The sequence below is a fragment of the Festucalex cinctus genome, chromosome 14, assembly GCF_051991245.1.
Source record: "Festucalex cinctus isolate MCC-2025b chromosome 14, RoL_Fcin_1.0, whole genome shotgun sequence".
NCBI lineage: Eukaryota > Metazoa > Chordata > Actinopteri > Syngnathiformes > Syngnathidae > Festucalex > Festucalex cinctus.
Window position 1 is genome coordinate 21,646,650 of NC_135424.1, and position 16,411 is coordinate 21,663,060.

At 41.6% G+C, this 16,411-nt stretch overlaps 2 protein-coding genes across 4 annotated transcripts in view; one reads left to right on the forward strand and one right to left on the reverse strand.

Moving 5' to 3' along the window:
- Positions 1-74: 74 nt before the first annotated feature.
- On the forward strand, positions 75-5,770 carry LOC144001637 (5-hydroxytryptamine receptor 7-like). The gene is made up of 3 exons (XM_077496125.1): positions 75-478; positions 3,464-3,812; positions 5,093-5,770. The coding sequence occupies exons 1-3, from the start codon at positions 75-77 to the stop codon at positions 5,510-5,512; spliced, it is 1,173 nt and encodes a 390-aa protein (XP_077352251.1). The 3' UTR covers positions 5,513-5,770.
- Positions 5,771-9,378: 3,608 nt separating this feature from the next.
- The window catches only part of kif20ba (kinesin family member 20Ba), a 209,833-nt gene continuing 202,800 nt past the window's right edge, over positions 9,379-16,411 (reverse strand). For 2 of the 3 annotated variants that reach the window (XM_077494502.1, XM_077494501.1), the window contains exons 30-33: positions 12,322-12,393; positions 10,752-10,869; positions 10,439-10,575; positions 9,379-9,916 (exon numbers count right to left, since the gene is read on the reverse strand). In XM_077494502.1, coding sequence (XP_077350628.1) covers positions 9,833-9,916; positions 10,439-10,575; positions 10,752-10,869; positions 12,322-12,393 — 411 coding nt within the window. In that variant the 3' untranslated portion in view covers positions 9,379-9,832. The remainder of the gene's footprint in view (positions 9,917-10,438; positions 10,576-10,751; positions 10,870-12,321; positions 12,394-16,411) is intronic. The other variant, XM_077494504.1, reaches the window with a different exon arrangement.

Here is a 16,411-nt window from a genome sequence, read left to right on the forward strand (position 1 = left end):
CGCTTGAGCTCGCCGTTCTCGCGTGCGCATAAACGAGGATGCTCGCGATGGGACCGGGAAACTTGACAGGCGCGATGACCGCCGCAGACGGCGGTGACCCAGGCTCACCCCTACAGGCGGCGGGCAACGGCACCGGGTGCGCGCAGCGCCCGGGGCTCGCCCCCGGCGGCGGCATGAGGCTGCTGCTGCTGGGCTCGGTGTTGACGCTGATGACGCTGGTCACCATCGGGGGCAACCTGCTGGTGGTCGTGTCCGTGTGCGCCGTCAAGAAGCTGCGGCAGCCCGCCAACTACCTGTTGGTGTGGTTGGCCGCCGCCGACCTGAGCGTGGCCGTTGCCGTCATGCCCTTCGTTGGCGTCACCGAGCTGAGCGGCGGCCGCTGGCGCTTCGGACGCTGCTTCTGCAACGTCTTCGTCGCTATGGACGTCATGTGCTGCACCGCCTCCATCCTCACCCTTTGCGCCATCAGCATCGACAGGTATACGTCCAACTTCAGTGCTGCTTCTCAAACGAGTTTCCGCAAAGACTTTTGGCTCACCAGCGTCACGCCTGACTGAGCTTTTATTCCGAAAAGTATAGCAGATGGAGGTAGTGTTAATTTCGTCAACGAAAACTAAATAAAAATAATTTCAACACATTTTTCACCGGACTAAAACTATAGACACAGTTGACACGTTCAAAAGGGAGTAGGAAGAAGTTGAAAACTTATCTAGTCCTAGTCTAGTTAGTGGTATGGTGTTTTCACTGCAATGCTTGTCAGGAAGGCTAAAACAGGAGTTGAACAATCAACCCACGGTTGCACTTGCTTTGGGGAGAAGCACTTTGGAAGCAGACTCGCTCGGGCACTTTTGTCTTCTTCATTATCGCGAGCTTGCAAGCGCACACTTTGGTCCGTCCGCCTCCGGTCTCCTCACTGGTTGGATTTGGAACGTTTCCGTCCTGCGGACGGCCCTACTCCATTTCCACACAGCCAGATAATATTGGAAATAAACTAGGGGTGTCAGGCGATTAAAATTTTTAATTATAATTAATTGCATGACTTCAATAATTAACTTATGATTAATCACAAATGTTATATCATTATAAACGTACAATAATGTACAATAAATTATTTTTTGTAAGTTTTCACACTCAACATAAAAGTGAAAAAAATGTTAGACTAATAGCATCTTTTAGACTTTGATGCAGTAATTTCATAATTAATAACATTAAGTTAAAATGATGCGGCACGGTAGTCGAGTGGTTAGCACGTCCGCTTCCCAGTTCTGAGGTCTCCGGTTCGAGTCCAGGCTCGGACCTTCCTGGGTGGAGTTTGCATGTTCTCCCCGTGCCCGCGTGGGTCTTCTCCGGGTACTCCGGTCTCCTCCCACATTCCAAAGACATGCATGGCAGGTTAATTGGGCGCTCCGAATTGTCCCTAGGTGTGCGTGTGAGTGTGGATGGTTGTTCGTCTCTGTGTGCCCTGCGATTGGTTGGCAACCAGTCCAGGGTGTCCCCCGCCTACTGCCCAGAGCCAGCTGAGATAGGCACCAGCAGCCCCCGCGACCCTTGTGAGGAATAAGCGGTCAAGAAAATGGATGGATGGAAGTTAAAATGAAAATGATGTACTATACTGTAAAAAAAACGGTTGTGATATTGATTTGTGTTAAGGTCATATTTCTGCCACTAGATGGCATAATTGCATTTGTATACATTGATGACAGCTCAGAGCATTTTTCTTTTCATATTAAAGCTACTCTATGTAGGATTTCCCCAAAAAATATTTTAACAATAGCCTTTTTATTTGACCATTTATGACTGAAACATATTCTAATTAGTAGATCTACATCTTAGCTGTTCACAATGGGTACTCCTACAAGCCTCTGGCCAATATTATTTAGGAAGCGTCCGGTCCGAATCCTTCGAATTTGCCGCCCTCTGTCTGCGGGATGTGACGTCATGCGCGTCATCGTCAGTTGTTTCCTGTCGCACGAAGACGGAACTAGTACAGATTTCCGCCCCAGACACCCGCTGTTACTCCGCGGAAGGCTTCTTAAAAAAAAATGAAAACAATGTCAAGTACCACGAAAAAAAATAAAATAAAATCTAAACTTGATAGTGACCGACGTCGGGCAAGACCGAGAGTGAACATTGGTTTGACATTTCAGCGGTGGAGAGAGTTGAGATCGGACTTGGATTAGAAAAGTGATTCACAGCTGGCTTTCTTTCTACTCCAAAAGGTAAGAAGCGAGTATCTTGACATTTAGAAGAAAATGTGTTGTTTTCAAATAGCAGTAACCTCAAGATCGATCACTTCTCGGTCGTAACTATTGGTGTTAAAGTGAGGTGGACGGCAACATTTAGCGTGAAAGTGGCGGCAAAGTTGAATGTAATAGAACAGAATGACTTTATGAAGAACAGACGTTCCATTCCGCGGCGTTTCAATCAGGCTAAATGTTGCCTTATTTTCCTCCGTGAAAACAGCCTATTGTAGCTACATTATGCTAATGGAATGTGAACGGTACTACTGAATGGTGATAACATTCACGGCCATATCACACTAAGTAGTGAATGAGTCTATAGGTTTTTCACAATCGCCAATTTCCATAAATGACAGCCCACCTTTCGGCTAATGCACAATGACGCTAGCCTGGGGGCGACATACACTAATAATGACTAGAATCAGGTTGACGTCCGTCGAGCGGGGTGACTACAATATGTAACTGCATATTGACGTCGGAATGAGGTCCAATTAATTAACGTAATTTGCACATCGTTTTGGAGTACAGCACAGGACTGGACTTCGACCGACTAAAGCAATATGATCTGCACGTCCCGTGGACATCAATTGTTTAGTGGGGATCGAGTCTCATTCCGTGAAGTGGCCAGCTTTGTATAACATTATAAAACTTCTTACCTCTGAAAACATAGTTTAATTGGATATGAAGAGCCCAGTCTTCAGTATTGAGGTCGTGCACGTACGAGTGTGCGCAGCGTGTACGAGCGTGCAGTTTGTTTTCGGCCACAGGTGGCAGTAGAGATTTGAAATTTTAAATCTTCCATATCGCTGCTTTAAGAGCTATCTAATCTTTAACATGAAGTAACTCGTGAAATTCTGCACATTTTTTAAATTGTAAAATTCAACTGGACCCCATTCTCCACAAATTATGACATTTATTACTGCTAAATTGTGATATAGACATGTCTGCTGAGTTGCGACTGGAATTTCCTCCATGACAGGCTTTACAAGTGGCGCTCATTAATCACGTGTTAAAACAATTAGTGGTGTTTAAGGAACTTTCAATTAACTCATAATAAACGCACTAATTTTGACACCTCTAGAATAAACACATTTTACATTTTCAGTTTCAGGACAAAAGCCACCAATCGGAGCATCTTGGATATTTGAATTTGCTTGAAAATGTCCTTCCCAGCCGTTTGCTTAACTGCAGACCCGTATGTGCATTCTGCGTCGGGCGCACAGGTACCTGGGCATCACCCGGCCGCTGACGTACCCGATGCGACAGGACGGCCGGCGCACGGCCAAGATGATGGTGTGGGTGTGGCTTCTGTCGGCGTCCATCACGCTGCCGCCGCTCTTCGGCTGGGCCGAGAACATCAACGACGGCCGCGTCTGCCTCATCAGCCAGGACCGCGGCTACACCATCTACTCCACCGCCGTGGCCTTCTACATCCCCGTGGCCGTCATGCTCTTCACTTACTCACGCATCTACCGCGCCGCCAAGGCCAGCGCTGCCAGGCACGCCTTCCCCCCGCCACAAGATGACGTGTCCGCCGACACCACCAGCGTCAAGGACACCGACGAGGACGAGGTGATTTTCAAGACCTTTTCTCATCCAGACCAAACCTCAACTTCAAAAACTTTGCAGGTGTTCACACTATAAATTTATTCAGATTTTTTTGGGTACAAAATCGATCATGTATGGGATTTTCGATGTCAATGTGACAAGAAGTGCAATTGCAATTTGCAGTTGTCACTCTATATCCATGGCAACGCCCCCTCAAAGACCTGCTGATCCCACATCTAACCTCTTGGCACCAAAATCAGCCGGCAGCCCGGAAACAATCTCCAGATGGATCACGGGATACTGACTGACCTTTTCTCTCCATAGCCATCTCTCAGCCATTCATCTCTCCATCGCGATAAACCGTGATACTTCGTCTCCCGATCGATTATCGATACGCCTACGCAAGTATCGCGATATTTGTAGTTAATATACAGGCACTATAACAGCTTCATTGTCCATTACTTATTGAGCAATTACCTGGTGGGCCACTAGGGGGAGCGCCTCATAAGAGTGGCGGGGAAATGGGCGCAAGTCTTCAAGCGAAGAAGACTCGACAGTTTACTTTTACTTGTGTAAGACATGTATCTGTCCAGCAACTGACTCACTTTTGCATACGTTTCTATGAAAAATGTGTATATCTTCAATTTTAACATTTTAAAACATATTTTATATTTTGACTTTTTGAAGCACACAATTTCTAAGGAATATTAATATTGATTTCATTGGATTTAATATTTAAGAAATTTTATTTATTTACTTCTGCAATCTTACACAAAAAAAAGTTTATAAAATGAAACAATTGACTACATAGACTGACATGTTGCATGACAATAGTGTTTAAGAAAGATTTGTTGACAAAAAGTGGTCCCTGTTAAAAAGACATTTGTATTTGTTGTTTTGTTTTGTTTTTTTATTTTTTTTTTAATTATACACTACGTGTTTCAGTGATGGTACAAAATATTTTCTCATTGAAAAAAAACCTCCATCCATTTATGTCTTGAGTAGTTTTAGCGTAGATTATCATGCATTTATTACCTGAGCAATATATCAATAACTACGGTATCGTCATATCACGAGATAATAGTTATCATGAGCCTTGTATCGCATATCGTATCGTACTCACAGGTTCCCAGTTCCACCCCTACACAGCAGATGACAAATTGTGGGGCAAATTGTAGGGCTTTGAGCAAAAGTGCGTCATAAATGAGATGTAAAGAAGACGTTCGTTGACATTTCAGTGGTCGCATTTCACTTTTGGACTCCTTCAAATTTGACGTTCGCATTCCATTTGTGCCTTTTCCAAGACCGACCTCCAGCACCATCATCTTCATCCTCCGCCGGCGGCAGCAAGGGGCCATGTGCCTAAGAACCAGGGTTGGATCTTTAAGCGTGAGCAGAGGGCGGCGGCCACGCTGGGCCTGATGGTGGGTGCCTTCAGCGCGTGCTGGCTGCCCTTCTTCCTTCTGTCCACGGTGCGGCCCTTCGCCTGCGGGGGCGCGGCGGCCTGCGGCTGCGTGCCGGCGTGGCTGGAGCGCATGCTGCTGTGGCTGGGCTATGCCAACTCGCTCCTCAACCCCTTCATCTACGCCTTCTTCAATCGCGACCTGCGCGCCACCTACGCCAGCCTGCTGCGATGCCGCTTCCGCAACATCGACCGCAAGCTGTCGGCAGCCGGCGTGCACGAGGCATTCAAGATGGCGCCGCTCCCTCCTGACACTTCTTGAAACTTGACAAGCATGCAGCCGAGCTCCCGTTTGGACCACTGACCTGTATATATGACTGGATAGCCGGGAGCCCAGACACACCCGTGCAAGCCATTAAAGCCACACGGCGGCCATCTTGCGACTCCCACCTCGCCAGCAGACTACTGTATAAACTGTACGCTATACGTAGGCTGAGACATATACAGCTCGTATAAGGCCGAAGGCGGGTTGGTGGGTGATTGATGGGGACTGTGACTATGGTGATGATGGTGACTATTTTTTAACAAGTTAAAAAAAATAAGCAGACGTATGTGCTGCTTTGAGACCCCCTTTTTCTTTTATCGCTCAGTTCCTTAGACCCCAATATTAGATTTGGCAGGGGCATCTTTTGTTGAATTACAGTTAGAATTATTTATTTATTTATTTATTTTTAGTTTTATTTTTTTTTATACAAGTTTCCTCCTGTAAACATCATTAAGCATATAATTCATACATGTATTTAAGGCAAATTGTAAAATGTCTGAAGTCCTCTTGTATATGTTTAACAAATTTAAAACATCATAAATGATGCTTTTTCTACTAAGTACTGTCTCAAATGTTCTCCAATTTCCATACTGTAAATGTTTAGGATCATATGGCGAGAAACGTTTCTTGGGAGGAGCAATATGGCCGCCTTCGAGACCTCAAAAGTCTTGGCCTATCCGCTATCCAGTCATATATAGAGATCTGTGGTTTGGACGCACCGACTGACAAAGGTGGACGATCTGCTTTGAATCTTATTTCCTTGTCTGCCTAATAAAAATGTTGGTCAAAATGATGACAACTGGTCTTGTTAGATAAATGCATAAAGTTTAACATATTTAGTCTTTTATGAAAGACAAAGAATGAATTGTAAAGCATTTATTCAACATTGTGACCTCTATTTGAACTGTGCGAGTTGTCTGCAGTCATGAAGCTGCGATCTCAAGACCAGGAACTTCATGACAAGGCAGGAAATGGACCTTCATCACAAGACTGCAACATTTTGATGGTTGAGAAACTTTTCGCGTTCTTGCCTGTGGAATGACTAATGTCTCTAAATGATTGTCACATTGCTGCAATTAATGCAAGTCCGACATTGTTTCATGAGAAGAGGAAAAACTGTTGGCATTTCATCGGCAAAAATGCCCGCTTACGATTGATTTCAAAAGCCAATCAAATCAGGTGAACGACCAATCGACGGGGCGCTAATCGACACTCCGCTACAAGACGAGAGCGTTGATTCTGCCTTCCAAGTGGGCTTATCCCCCCCGTAGGAGTGCGTCAGCTATTGTATTATTGACATTCGTGATCGTGATAATGCGGCAGACGTGTGCGTGACAACAGCCAATCAAAAACAGATATTTACATTTTAAAAACAATAATAATAATAATCATAAGATAGATCAGACGGAATGAAAAAACGTACAAACAACAGTTTTTTGGCATGTTGCCCAGCCCTAATCAGGTGTCCATCATCATCATCATCATCATCATCATCATCATCATCATCATGAGCGAGCATGTGACAAAAAGTGACAAACGTCCAAGGGGAAGGCTCCCTGTCAGATTTTCCATTCTACCTGAACGCAGCCAACGGACGCATGCTTCCTCTGTTGCTGTCACTGCCCATCTAATCATCTGCACGTGCTCAAGTGCGACACGTCCGCCAGTGTGTGCGTGCATGCATGGAGAAGGAAGGAAAGAAAAAAATGATGGAAAGAAGGAAGGAAAAATAAAGGAAGGGAGGAAAGATGGAAGGAAGGAAAGAATAAAGGACGGAAGGAATAAAGGAAGGAAAGAAGAAAGGAAGGAAGGAAGGAAAGAAAGGAAGGATGGGAAGAAGAAAGGAAGGATGGGAAGAAGAAAGGAAGGAAGGAAAGAAAAAATTATGGAAAGAAGGAAGAAAAATAAAGGAAGGAAGGAAGAAAGGAAGGAAAGAAGAAAGGAAGGAAGGAAAAAAGAAAGGAAGGAAGGAAAGAAGAAAGGAAGGAAGGAAAGAAAAAATGATGGAAAAAGGAAGAAAAATAAAGGAAGGAAGGAAGGAAGGAAGGAAGGAAAGACAAAAGGAAAGAAGGAAGAAAGGAAAGAAGAAAGAAGGAAGGAAGGAAGGAAGGAAAGAATAAAGGAAGGAAGGAAGGAAAGGAAGGAAGGAAAGAAGAAAGGAAGGAAGGAAAGAATGAAGAAAGGAAGGAAGGAAAGAAAAAAATGATGGAAAGCAGAAAAATAAAGGAAGGAAGGAAAGACGAAAGGAAAGAAGGAAGGAAGAAAGGAAGGAAGGAAAGGAAGGAAGGTAAGAATAAAGGAAGGAAGGAATACAGGAAGAAAGGAATACAGGAAGAAAGGAAGAAAGGAAGGAAAGAAGAAAGGAAAAAAGAAAGGAAGGAAGGAAAGAAAAAATGATGGAAAGAAGGAAGAAAAATAAAGGAAGGAAGGAAGGAAAGACGAAAGGAAGGAAAGACGAAAGGAATGAAGGAAGAAATGAAAGAAGAAAGAAGGAAGGAAGGAAGGAAGGAAGGAAGAAAGGAAGGAAGAAAGAAATGAAGGAAAGGAAGGAAGGAAAGAAGAAAGGAAGGAAGGAAAGAAGAAAGGAAAGAAGAAAGGAAGGAAGGAATAAAGGAAGAAAGGAAGGAAAGAAGAAAGGAAGGAAGGAAAGAAAACATGATGGAAAGAAGGAAGAAAAATGAAGGAAGGAAGGAAGGAAAGAAGGAAGGAATGAATAAAGGAAGAATGGAAGGGAGGAAAGAAGGAAGGAAAGAAGAAAGGAAGGAAGGAAAAATGAAAGGAAGGAAAGAAGAAAGGAAGGAAGTAAGGAAGGAAAGAAAGAAGGAAGGATTCATGGCAAGGTTGAAGCAAAGTGCACATTAAAGGTCATCATCAGCGTCGGCGGCTCAGCTGGGCAGAATGCGATTATGCAACTGCCAACTCGGAAATCGTCAGCGGTCAAGCGTGTGACGGCCTTTGACCTTTAACCCGTAGGGACTCACGCATCCACAGGAAGGAAGCGTTGCTAGTAAGACTTTTTGCGCTACTAGTTCCATGATTGGTGGAGTCAAAAAGGAGATTTGACTTCTTTGCAGCCCATCAACTTTCTGTCCTCACTAAATTGAAAACAATTCAAACTAAAACACTTGTGTCTTCAATTTTGTTCGACAATTAAATCTGACCAGCAATGTGTTCGACGCTACTAGTTCATACTTAGTAGTAGGACAACTACCGTATTTTCCACACCATAAGGCACACCTAAAAGCCTTAATTTTTTTCAAAAGCTGACCATGCGCCTTATAATCCAGTGCGCCTTATATATGGATCAATATTGAGCCACAACAGGTCTCACTGTCAAGACGCTATCGGTGACCCTGCACGATCGGTGACGCGCATGCGCAGAAGATTCCGCCATCTTGGATCGCTAGCTAATACTAATACTCTACCTTGGAGAAAATAATAAAACAGCTGTTTATTCATTTTGGGGTGAATGGAGTTGTCAGAAAGCTGGTTTGTAATTATTAATAAAGTTTGACTGACCTATCTGACTGTTTTGTTGACATTCCCTTTAGTACAGCACCATCTAGTGGATGCATAACGTAACCCCAGCCTCTACTGTAGCGCCTTATATATGGAAAAATTTGTAAAATATGTCATTCATTGAAGGTGCGCCTTATAATGCGGTGCGCCTTATATATGGAAAAAGTTTGAAAATATGCCATACATTGAAGGTGCGCCTTATAGTGCGGAAATACGGTACATGTTAGTAGTGTGTACTAGATTTTCTTTTTTTGTCTTGTAATGTTTATATGTTCAATATCCAACATAATTGATCCACACGCAAATGCACGTTCGCTTCGGGAACCAAAGAAGGAGCCAAACGATGACGTTTCAAACATCCCAACATTTTTAATCCTTCAACAAGGAAGCGTTTAAAGTGCACAAGCATTTAGTGATGAGGGAAAAGTGAAAACCACTCGCTAACTCACTTAGCATCAGTTGACTCAAATTGCACAACAATCAAATCAAGTCAACCCGCTAGTAAGCATTAACAGTTAACAGTGACCAAATATCAAATACAAATCCTATGAGCTTCGTCTTGCTAAACATTAGCTTAGCCTAGCTTAGCATAAAGACAACAGTGTGTGTGTACTCATCATTACGACCTTACAAACTTTGCTATTTTCCTCCAAATGGCTAGCATGCTCACGGCCTTTGTGCTAAGCTAGGCTAGGCTGTCAACATCAGCAAAGTCCCATTCAACCGCAAACAATTGCATTTTGGTGGCTAACACAAAATCATAATAGGAATGTGCATACAAATGTGCGTGTGTGTGTGTTATTTGCCAATTCGGGATCGAAGTCGTCTTTTGATGATGAGATGATCACTTTCTTTGTCAGCAACAACGTCGTTGCTGACCATCTGAAACAACATACAATATATTAACATATATAACGGTGCACTCAAATGTCAGGGAAATGCAACGAGAGGGATGGTGCAAGTTAAGCGGACTGGCGCCGTCCTGCCAAAAGGTGCTCTGATATGGAGGACCAAAACTGCCAAAAATAAATAAATGACTAAATGAATTGTCAGTCGAAGTGAAATGAAAATGTATATAAAAAAATCTAATTCGAAAATTATATAAACAAAATAACTATAAATGGAAATAAAAAGAACAATATCCGTTTTTATTTTCACTTTTAGCCATTTATTTATTATTTATATCATTATTATTATTTGTATAATTGTTATTGTATATATTATTGTATTTTAGCATTTTTTTTTGGTGCAAACTAAAATAAGAGGAAAAAAAAAAATTGGACTGAAATTCTTTCCTGCTTTGGATTTTGTCGGATTGTCTTTTTTTTTTTTTTAAGTCAAAGAAAAATGAAAACTGATGGAGGCCTATCTGACAAGCATCCGTGTGGGGTTTTGTGAACGTACCGGGTGCGGAGGCACGTCCATGGGGGAGGAGATGTCGGTGCTGAACAACTTGCGTTTGCTCTTCTTGCTTCTCAGGCCGATTGAGGACGATGAGGAGGAGGACGACGGGGCGCTCACCAGGCCCATCACCTTCTTGGCTGCCGTCCCGAGAAAACAAACGTTACATCTTCTTTCCACTCAGCATGCTCATGATGAACACGATTGGCGATTGGAGATGAAGATGAGAACGGAAAAGGAGGAGGAGGATAATAAAGAAGAACGAGCGGAAGGAGGAAAAGGACAAAGAAATGAAGACGGACGAGAGAAGACGGACCTTTGGAGCCGATGAGTGTTGGCGAACGTTGCAGGAAGTCTCCGATCTTCTGCAGCGTTTGGCCTTTGCGACTGCGGAGGCTGCGGAGGCTGCCGGGAGACGGCAAGGGACCGGACGACTGCAAACAGCGCAAGCTTCACGTTACCATGGCGTTCGTCCACCTCGGCAAGCAGCCGACATTCACATTAGGTACATTTTCGTTACCATCACTTTTGCGCAATAGGCAAGTTTCGCAAAAGCAAGCTGGGAATGGAAAAAAAAAAATCGATTCGCATTTAGTATGATTCAGAATCAATTTTAAATGTCCCAAAATTGATTTTATTTAAATTATTTGATACTGTCTTGCCCTTGTTTGTGTACTGGGAACGCTGTTCATGTTGCACCCGAGTTGGCCACTTAGGGGCAGTGTGGTTCCGCACATTCTGATACGCAGTGAAGAAGATGTAGAAGTCATGTGAAGATGCTTCTCTGTATACATTCCTGAAGCGTTTTGTATGAATAGTAGGGATGTAACGATATCCAAACATCACAATACGATAATTATCACAATATTGTGGGGGTGTTGGTGATATTTAAAATAGATCACAATAATGTAAAAAAAAAAAAAAAGAGCTCATACAAAAAAAAATAATAATTAAAAAAAAAAAAAAAAAAAAAGCACAATATTGTACTTTTGTACATAACAACCACCTACAACCTCTAATAACAACAGTGAGGCTCTTACTTGCTAATGCAAGCACACATTGATCGCTTCACAAGCAAATTAGGTTCCCCTTCATCTGACAATTAGCATAGATTTTAAACATAGGCCAAAACATCCCTAATGAAAATTAAATTGCACTAATAAACTAGCCAGTAGAGGGTGCTAGAACTGCACAAATGGAAATCAACCTGACTTTTTTTTTTAACAGATGTGTTCGTTTTAAATATTGTGAACATGACGACGATATTGTGGCAGTTTTAATATCACGATATTGCCCTTATCATGACATCCCTAATGAATAGACGTTCTTTTGATGGATAAAAGTGCGCTAATTAGCGAGTCAGACTGGAGTAGATCATGACGATTCTTAAAAAAAAAATCATTTGCAACTTGTTTCGCACGTCAAGCGTCAAATTTGGCCGAAAAATATGCCCGCCATTTTACAAGTTATGCGAAAGCGAACATTTCATGAAATGTTGGAAAGGTTTGGCCTAAAAATATTTGGATGACCTCACGAGTGCAACTGAACGAGAGGCTTGGTAGTGTTTTTTTTTTTGTTGTTTTGTTTTTTTAAACTAGGGTGAACATATTTTCAATTCCAGAGGTGGTGGAAATCTCGAGATGGTGGTACCAGTCACAGTAACACGGTCCACTCCACTTCCTATTAGTCACACAATATCACCCAGACACTTAGAAATAAAAAGTGGTCTGTCCTCGCAAAAAGAGGACCCTTAGTCACCCGATTGAAGCACACTCAAAAATCTTTGCCGACCACATGAAGCGAGGCAATTTTTTTTGTCTTTTTTGCAGCTGATGCGATGATTTATGTCACATGACAACAAAAGCGTGCGTGCATCTGCTCATCACCTCCTCTTGGTGCTCGCTCACTGTTGCTGTCACTTGTGCGTTTCTTCGATTCTCCGCCTCCAAATCATCCTGCTGACACACACGCACGCACCCATACACACACACGTTAGGCTGACGCGCACGCTCCAAAAAAGCTTCCAATGATGTGCACGTGTGCACGCTCTGCCCTGAGGACCTGACGATGATGATGATGATGGGGAGGACACATGGGAAAAATTGAGGTGTATGCATCATCACTACTTTATCTGAAATATTCCCAGCCAGAAGAAGATTTTTTTTTTGTAAACATTTGGTGTGATAGTAACACGATTGCGACATGCAAATACAAACATTGTTTGTATTCACGGTTCCATTTGTGTTGATCAGTTTGTCGATTGATGTTTATTTGCTCATGTTGAATTCATTGACTGCCAATGATCACAACACTCAAGTGGAACGGGAACGAATGATGAATAATCACAACAAATGATAAAGGATGTAACAATATCCAACCATCATGATACGATCTTTGTCACGATACGATAATTATCACAATATAGTGGAGAGGTTGGCAATATTTTTTTTTTTAAAAAAGGTCACAATATTGAAAAAAATGAGCTCATACTTAAAAAAAAAGCACAATAATGTACTTTTTGTACATAAAAGCAATACATATATAAACAAGCTACAATCTCTGATAAGACTTAATATTGAGGCACGCGGTTGCTAATGCAAGCACATAGATTGTGTTCCTCCATATGTTGACTCGCTTCACAAGCATATTATGTTCCCTTTCATCTGACCAATAGTGCAGATTTTCAACATAAAAAGGGCCAAAACATCCCTTATGAAAATTAAAGGGCACTAATAAACTACCCACCAGAGGGAGCTACAACTGCGCAAATGGAAATCAACCCGACTTTTTTTTCATAGATGTGCTGCTTTTAATATTGTCAACGATGATATTGTGACAGTTTTAATATTGCGATATCACGATATTGCCATTATCGTTACATCTTTAATAGACACTAGGGGTGGGAATCTCTGACATGAGGCCGATTCGATATGTATCTCGATACACAGGTTGCGATTCGATTGAAAAACGATTATCTTTCAGAACAGAACGGTTCGATGCGGTTCGATTAAGTTTGGGAACGATACGATTTTCGATTCGATACGATTCATTTCAATATTCAAAACTTATAGTGACATTTGTTGCTTGTAAACAATCTTAAAACACCACAAATTTTTACAGTATCTACAAATGTGTTTAAAAAAACAACAACAACAAAAATGTCTTCTATATTTTTATATATTGAATCAATTATTTAAATGGACCGCAACAAAGGGCTGGGCGATATGACTGAAAAATGTATCAGGTTAAATATTTATTAGTCGTTATTGAGAGTTATAATTGTTTTTTATTTTTTAGTTTTTTTTAAAATTCAAAATAAGGATCAGGAAAAAAAGGCTGATAATTCAATTTGAAATATAAATATTTAACCTTTAGACAGACACCAACACAATTAAACAGAATATGTGCACATTGTGAAGTATTTCAGAAACATAAATTTAAGACATGAAATAAACCTACCGTCCAGCCAAAAGAAATATGAAGCCACCTTATGGAACAATAAATCTATCAAACACATTTTAACCACTTAATATATCCAAAAATATTTCCAAAAGTGTCCTTCCCTTTTTATCAACAATTTTTGTTTTTAACAATATTTGTTTTTCTTTTGCCATCATATTCATTTTTGGTTAATGTATGACATCTTTTTGTTTTTTTTAATCTGAGACAAGATGATGACCACGGAATCACTACTGTTTATGTTTTGTTTTTTTGGGCTGTCGTTCATTTTGCGTTTGATGACGTAATCACGGGCACGTCTCAGTTCTCCTATCTGCTGCTCATGCTTGTTGTATACATTGACAGGGAGCCACAAACTGAGAAATGAGATACTTGCAGTGTGCTTTTAGCTTAGCTGGTGTGTTGGCTGTGGGACATACCTGTGTCGTTTGAATCCATGCATTGGATCGTCACGGGAGTTATTCTTTTTGGCTCGCGCGCAGTACCAACGCCGGCCCGGGACATACAAGTGCCCCGAGAGGACTCGATAGCAATGGGTTAGCTTCTGCTAACTGTTGCATGTTGTCACTCGTGCGCGCGCGCGCCGTGTCGCGAGCACGGCGTTGACGGAAGGCTCCTCCCCAAGGTGCGTAACGTCTTTGCATTATGTTTACAACATCCGGGGAATGAAGCGTCTCTGAACGCTACTTTGCTAGCGCTCTGTAAACAGGGAAGTAGCTTGAATAGTGATGCTACTGAAATGTAAACAAAACAAGTAGATCACGGTGCAGAACTCTTGCTATTGTTATGAAAACCATAAAGCCTCACTCGCAACCGATTCACAGCCACGCGATATCCGGTCCACAGCTTTACAAGCGATGTATCTAAGGATTCCCGGCGGATTTTGTATCGGTTGACAAGTCTGCTACCGATACGGCCGTTTAGCTCCCCTTGACGACCGATGGTTCGGTCGAATCGGTTTTTTGTCCCACCCCTAATAGACACTGGAGCTAATCACAAGGTAATCTTAATTCATATTAAAAAAGGGTGAAGAAAAACAAAGCTAATTTTCATGGAGAAAGATAAGGTAGGCTGCACTTCATTGGCTTTTGCATAAAAGGATGTGGATGAAGCTCAGGTGGATTCCTGTGGTCGCCATCACAAACAAGATTCCCTTTCTTCATTTCAAGCAACTAACTAAAATGAACTACCGTAAATCAAATCAAACTAATTTAAACCTTCCGACATTGTTAGTTATTATTATTATTATTATTATTTTATCTTTCTTGATTGCTACCTGCTTGTGACATTTAGCAGTACGAGTGAGTAGAGGTAAGATCGAACCTAAAAAATCCAGCCCGACCTGACCCAGGCCCGCGGGCATTAAAGCCCGACCCAGCCCGAGCCCGACCAATTAACTTGATTTGCAGTCCCGAGCCCGACGCAAACCCGAAATTTAAATTTATCCCATAGTATTTTTGGCAGAAAAAAAACGCAAGATTTTTTAAGGTTAAAATAATCTACATATTTTTATGATCATGATAAATACATTTGCACAACGAAATAACGCTGGAACATAGAATATGAGGCCAGACAAAGAGAGTGAAAGAAAGATCTTGATGTGCACTCGCTTAATTACGCGGAGAAATACTGCAGCGCCGCCTTCTCTGTTTTATCCTAATTATTTATTTACAACAAGTATTCCTTAGTTTAGTATCCACACATAGTTTTAGTATACATTTTTATAAACATATATTTATTTATCTAAAAAAAAGTCAGCGAGAGAGAAGCCCGGCCCGACCCGACCCGAAAGTAATGATTGACATTTTAGTCCCGACCTGACCCGAATTTCGGGCCGGGTCGGGCTTGGGCTCGGGCTAAAGATCTTACCTCTACGAGTGAGACCTGCGTTTTACTCAACATGTATGTTAGGTTGGGATGAGTGTTATGAAATGTGTAGAAGGAACATCATGTTCATCATGAATTCATCAGCATGATGACGACCATGATGGTGAATAAATGACAATGTTGTCGTTGAAAGTGAAATGCAGCTGCTGGCAAGACAATAATGAGATGGATGCGATGACCATGAGAAGTAGTCCATACACAAAACAAAAATATGAAATATACCTTGGGTGGATTTGTTGGACGTTTGCGGCATCTAAAAATGTGACACTGAGGGGGAAACAGTGAGAGGTTTTTTTTTTTTAAATATGTGATAAAAAGAAATACATTGGACTTAAAAAAAGATTAAAAAAAAAAACATTGAAAAAGCATTCATTAAAAAAAAAAGAAATCAAAAAGATATTTTTAAAAAATACAAGCATGTAAAAAATGTGTGGAATAAATTCAAAACGGCAGAAATTGTTTAAACAGTGTTTATGACAGTAAACAGTGTTTATAAAATTGTTTATGAGAGTGAATTCTGCGATGACATGAATAATAATAAATGTTTGCATCGCTATAGCAACATGACACATGTGGACAATAAAAATGCAAAATGAAAATTGATGCATTCTTTGGATGTGTGAGACACAA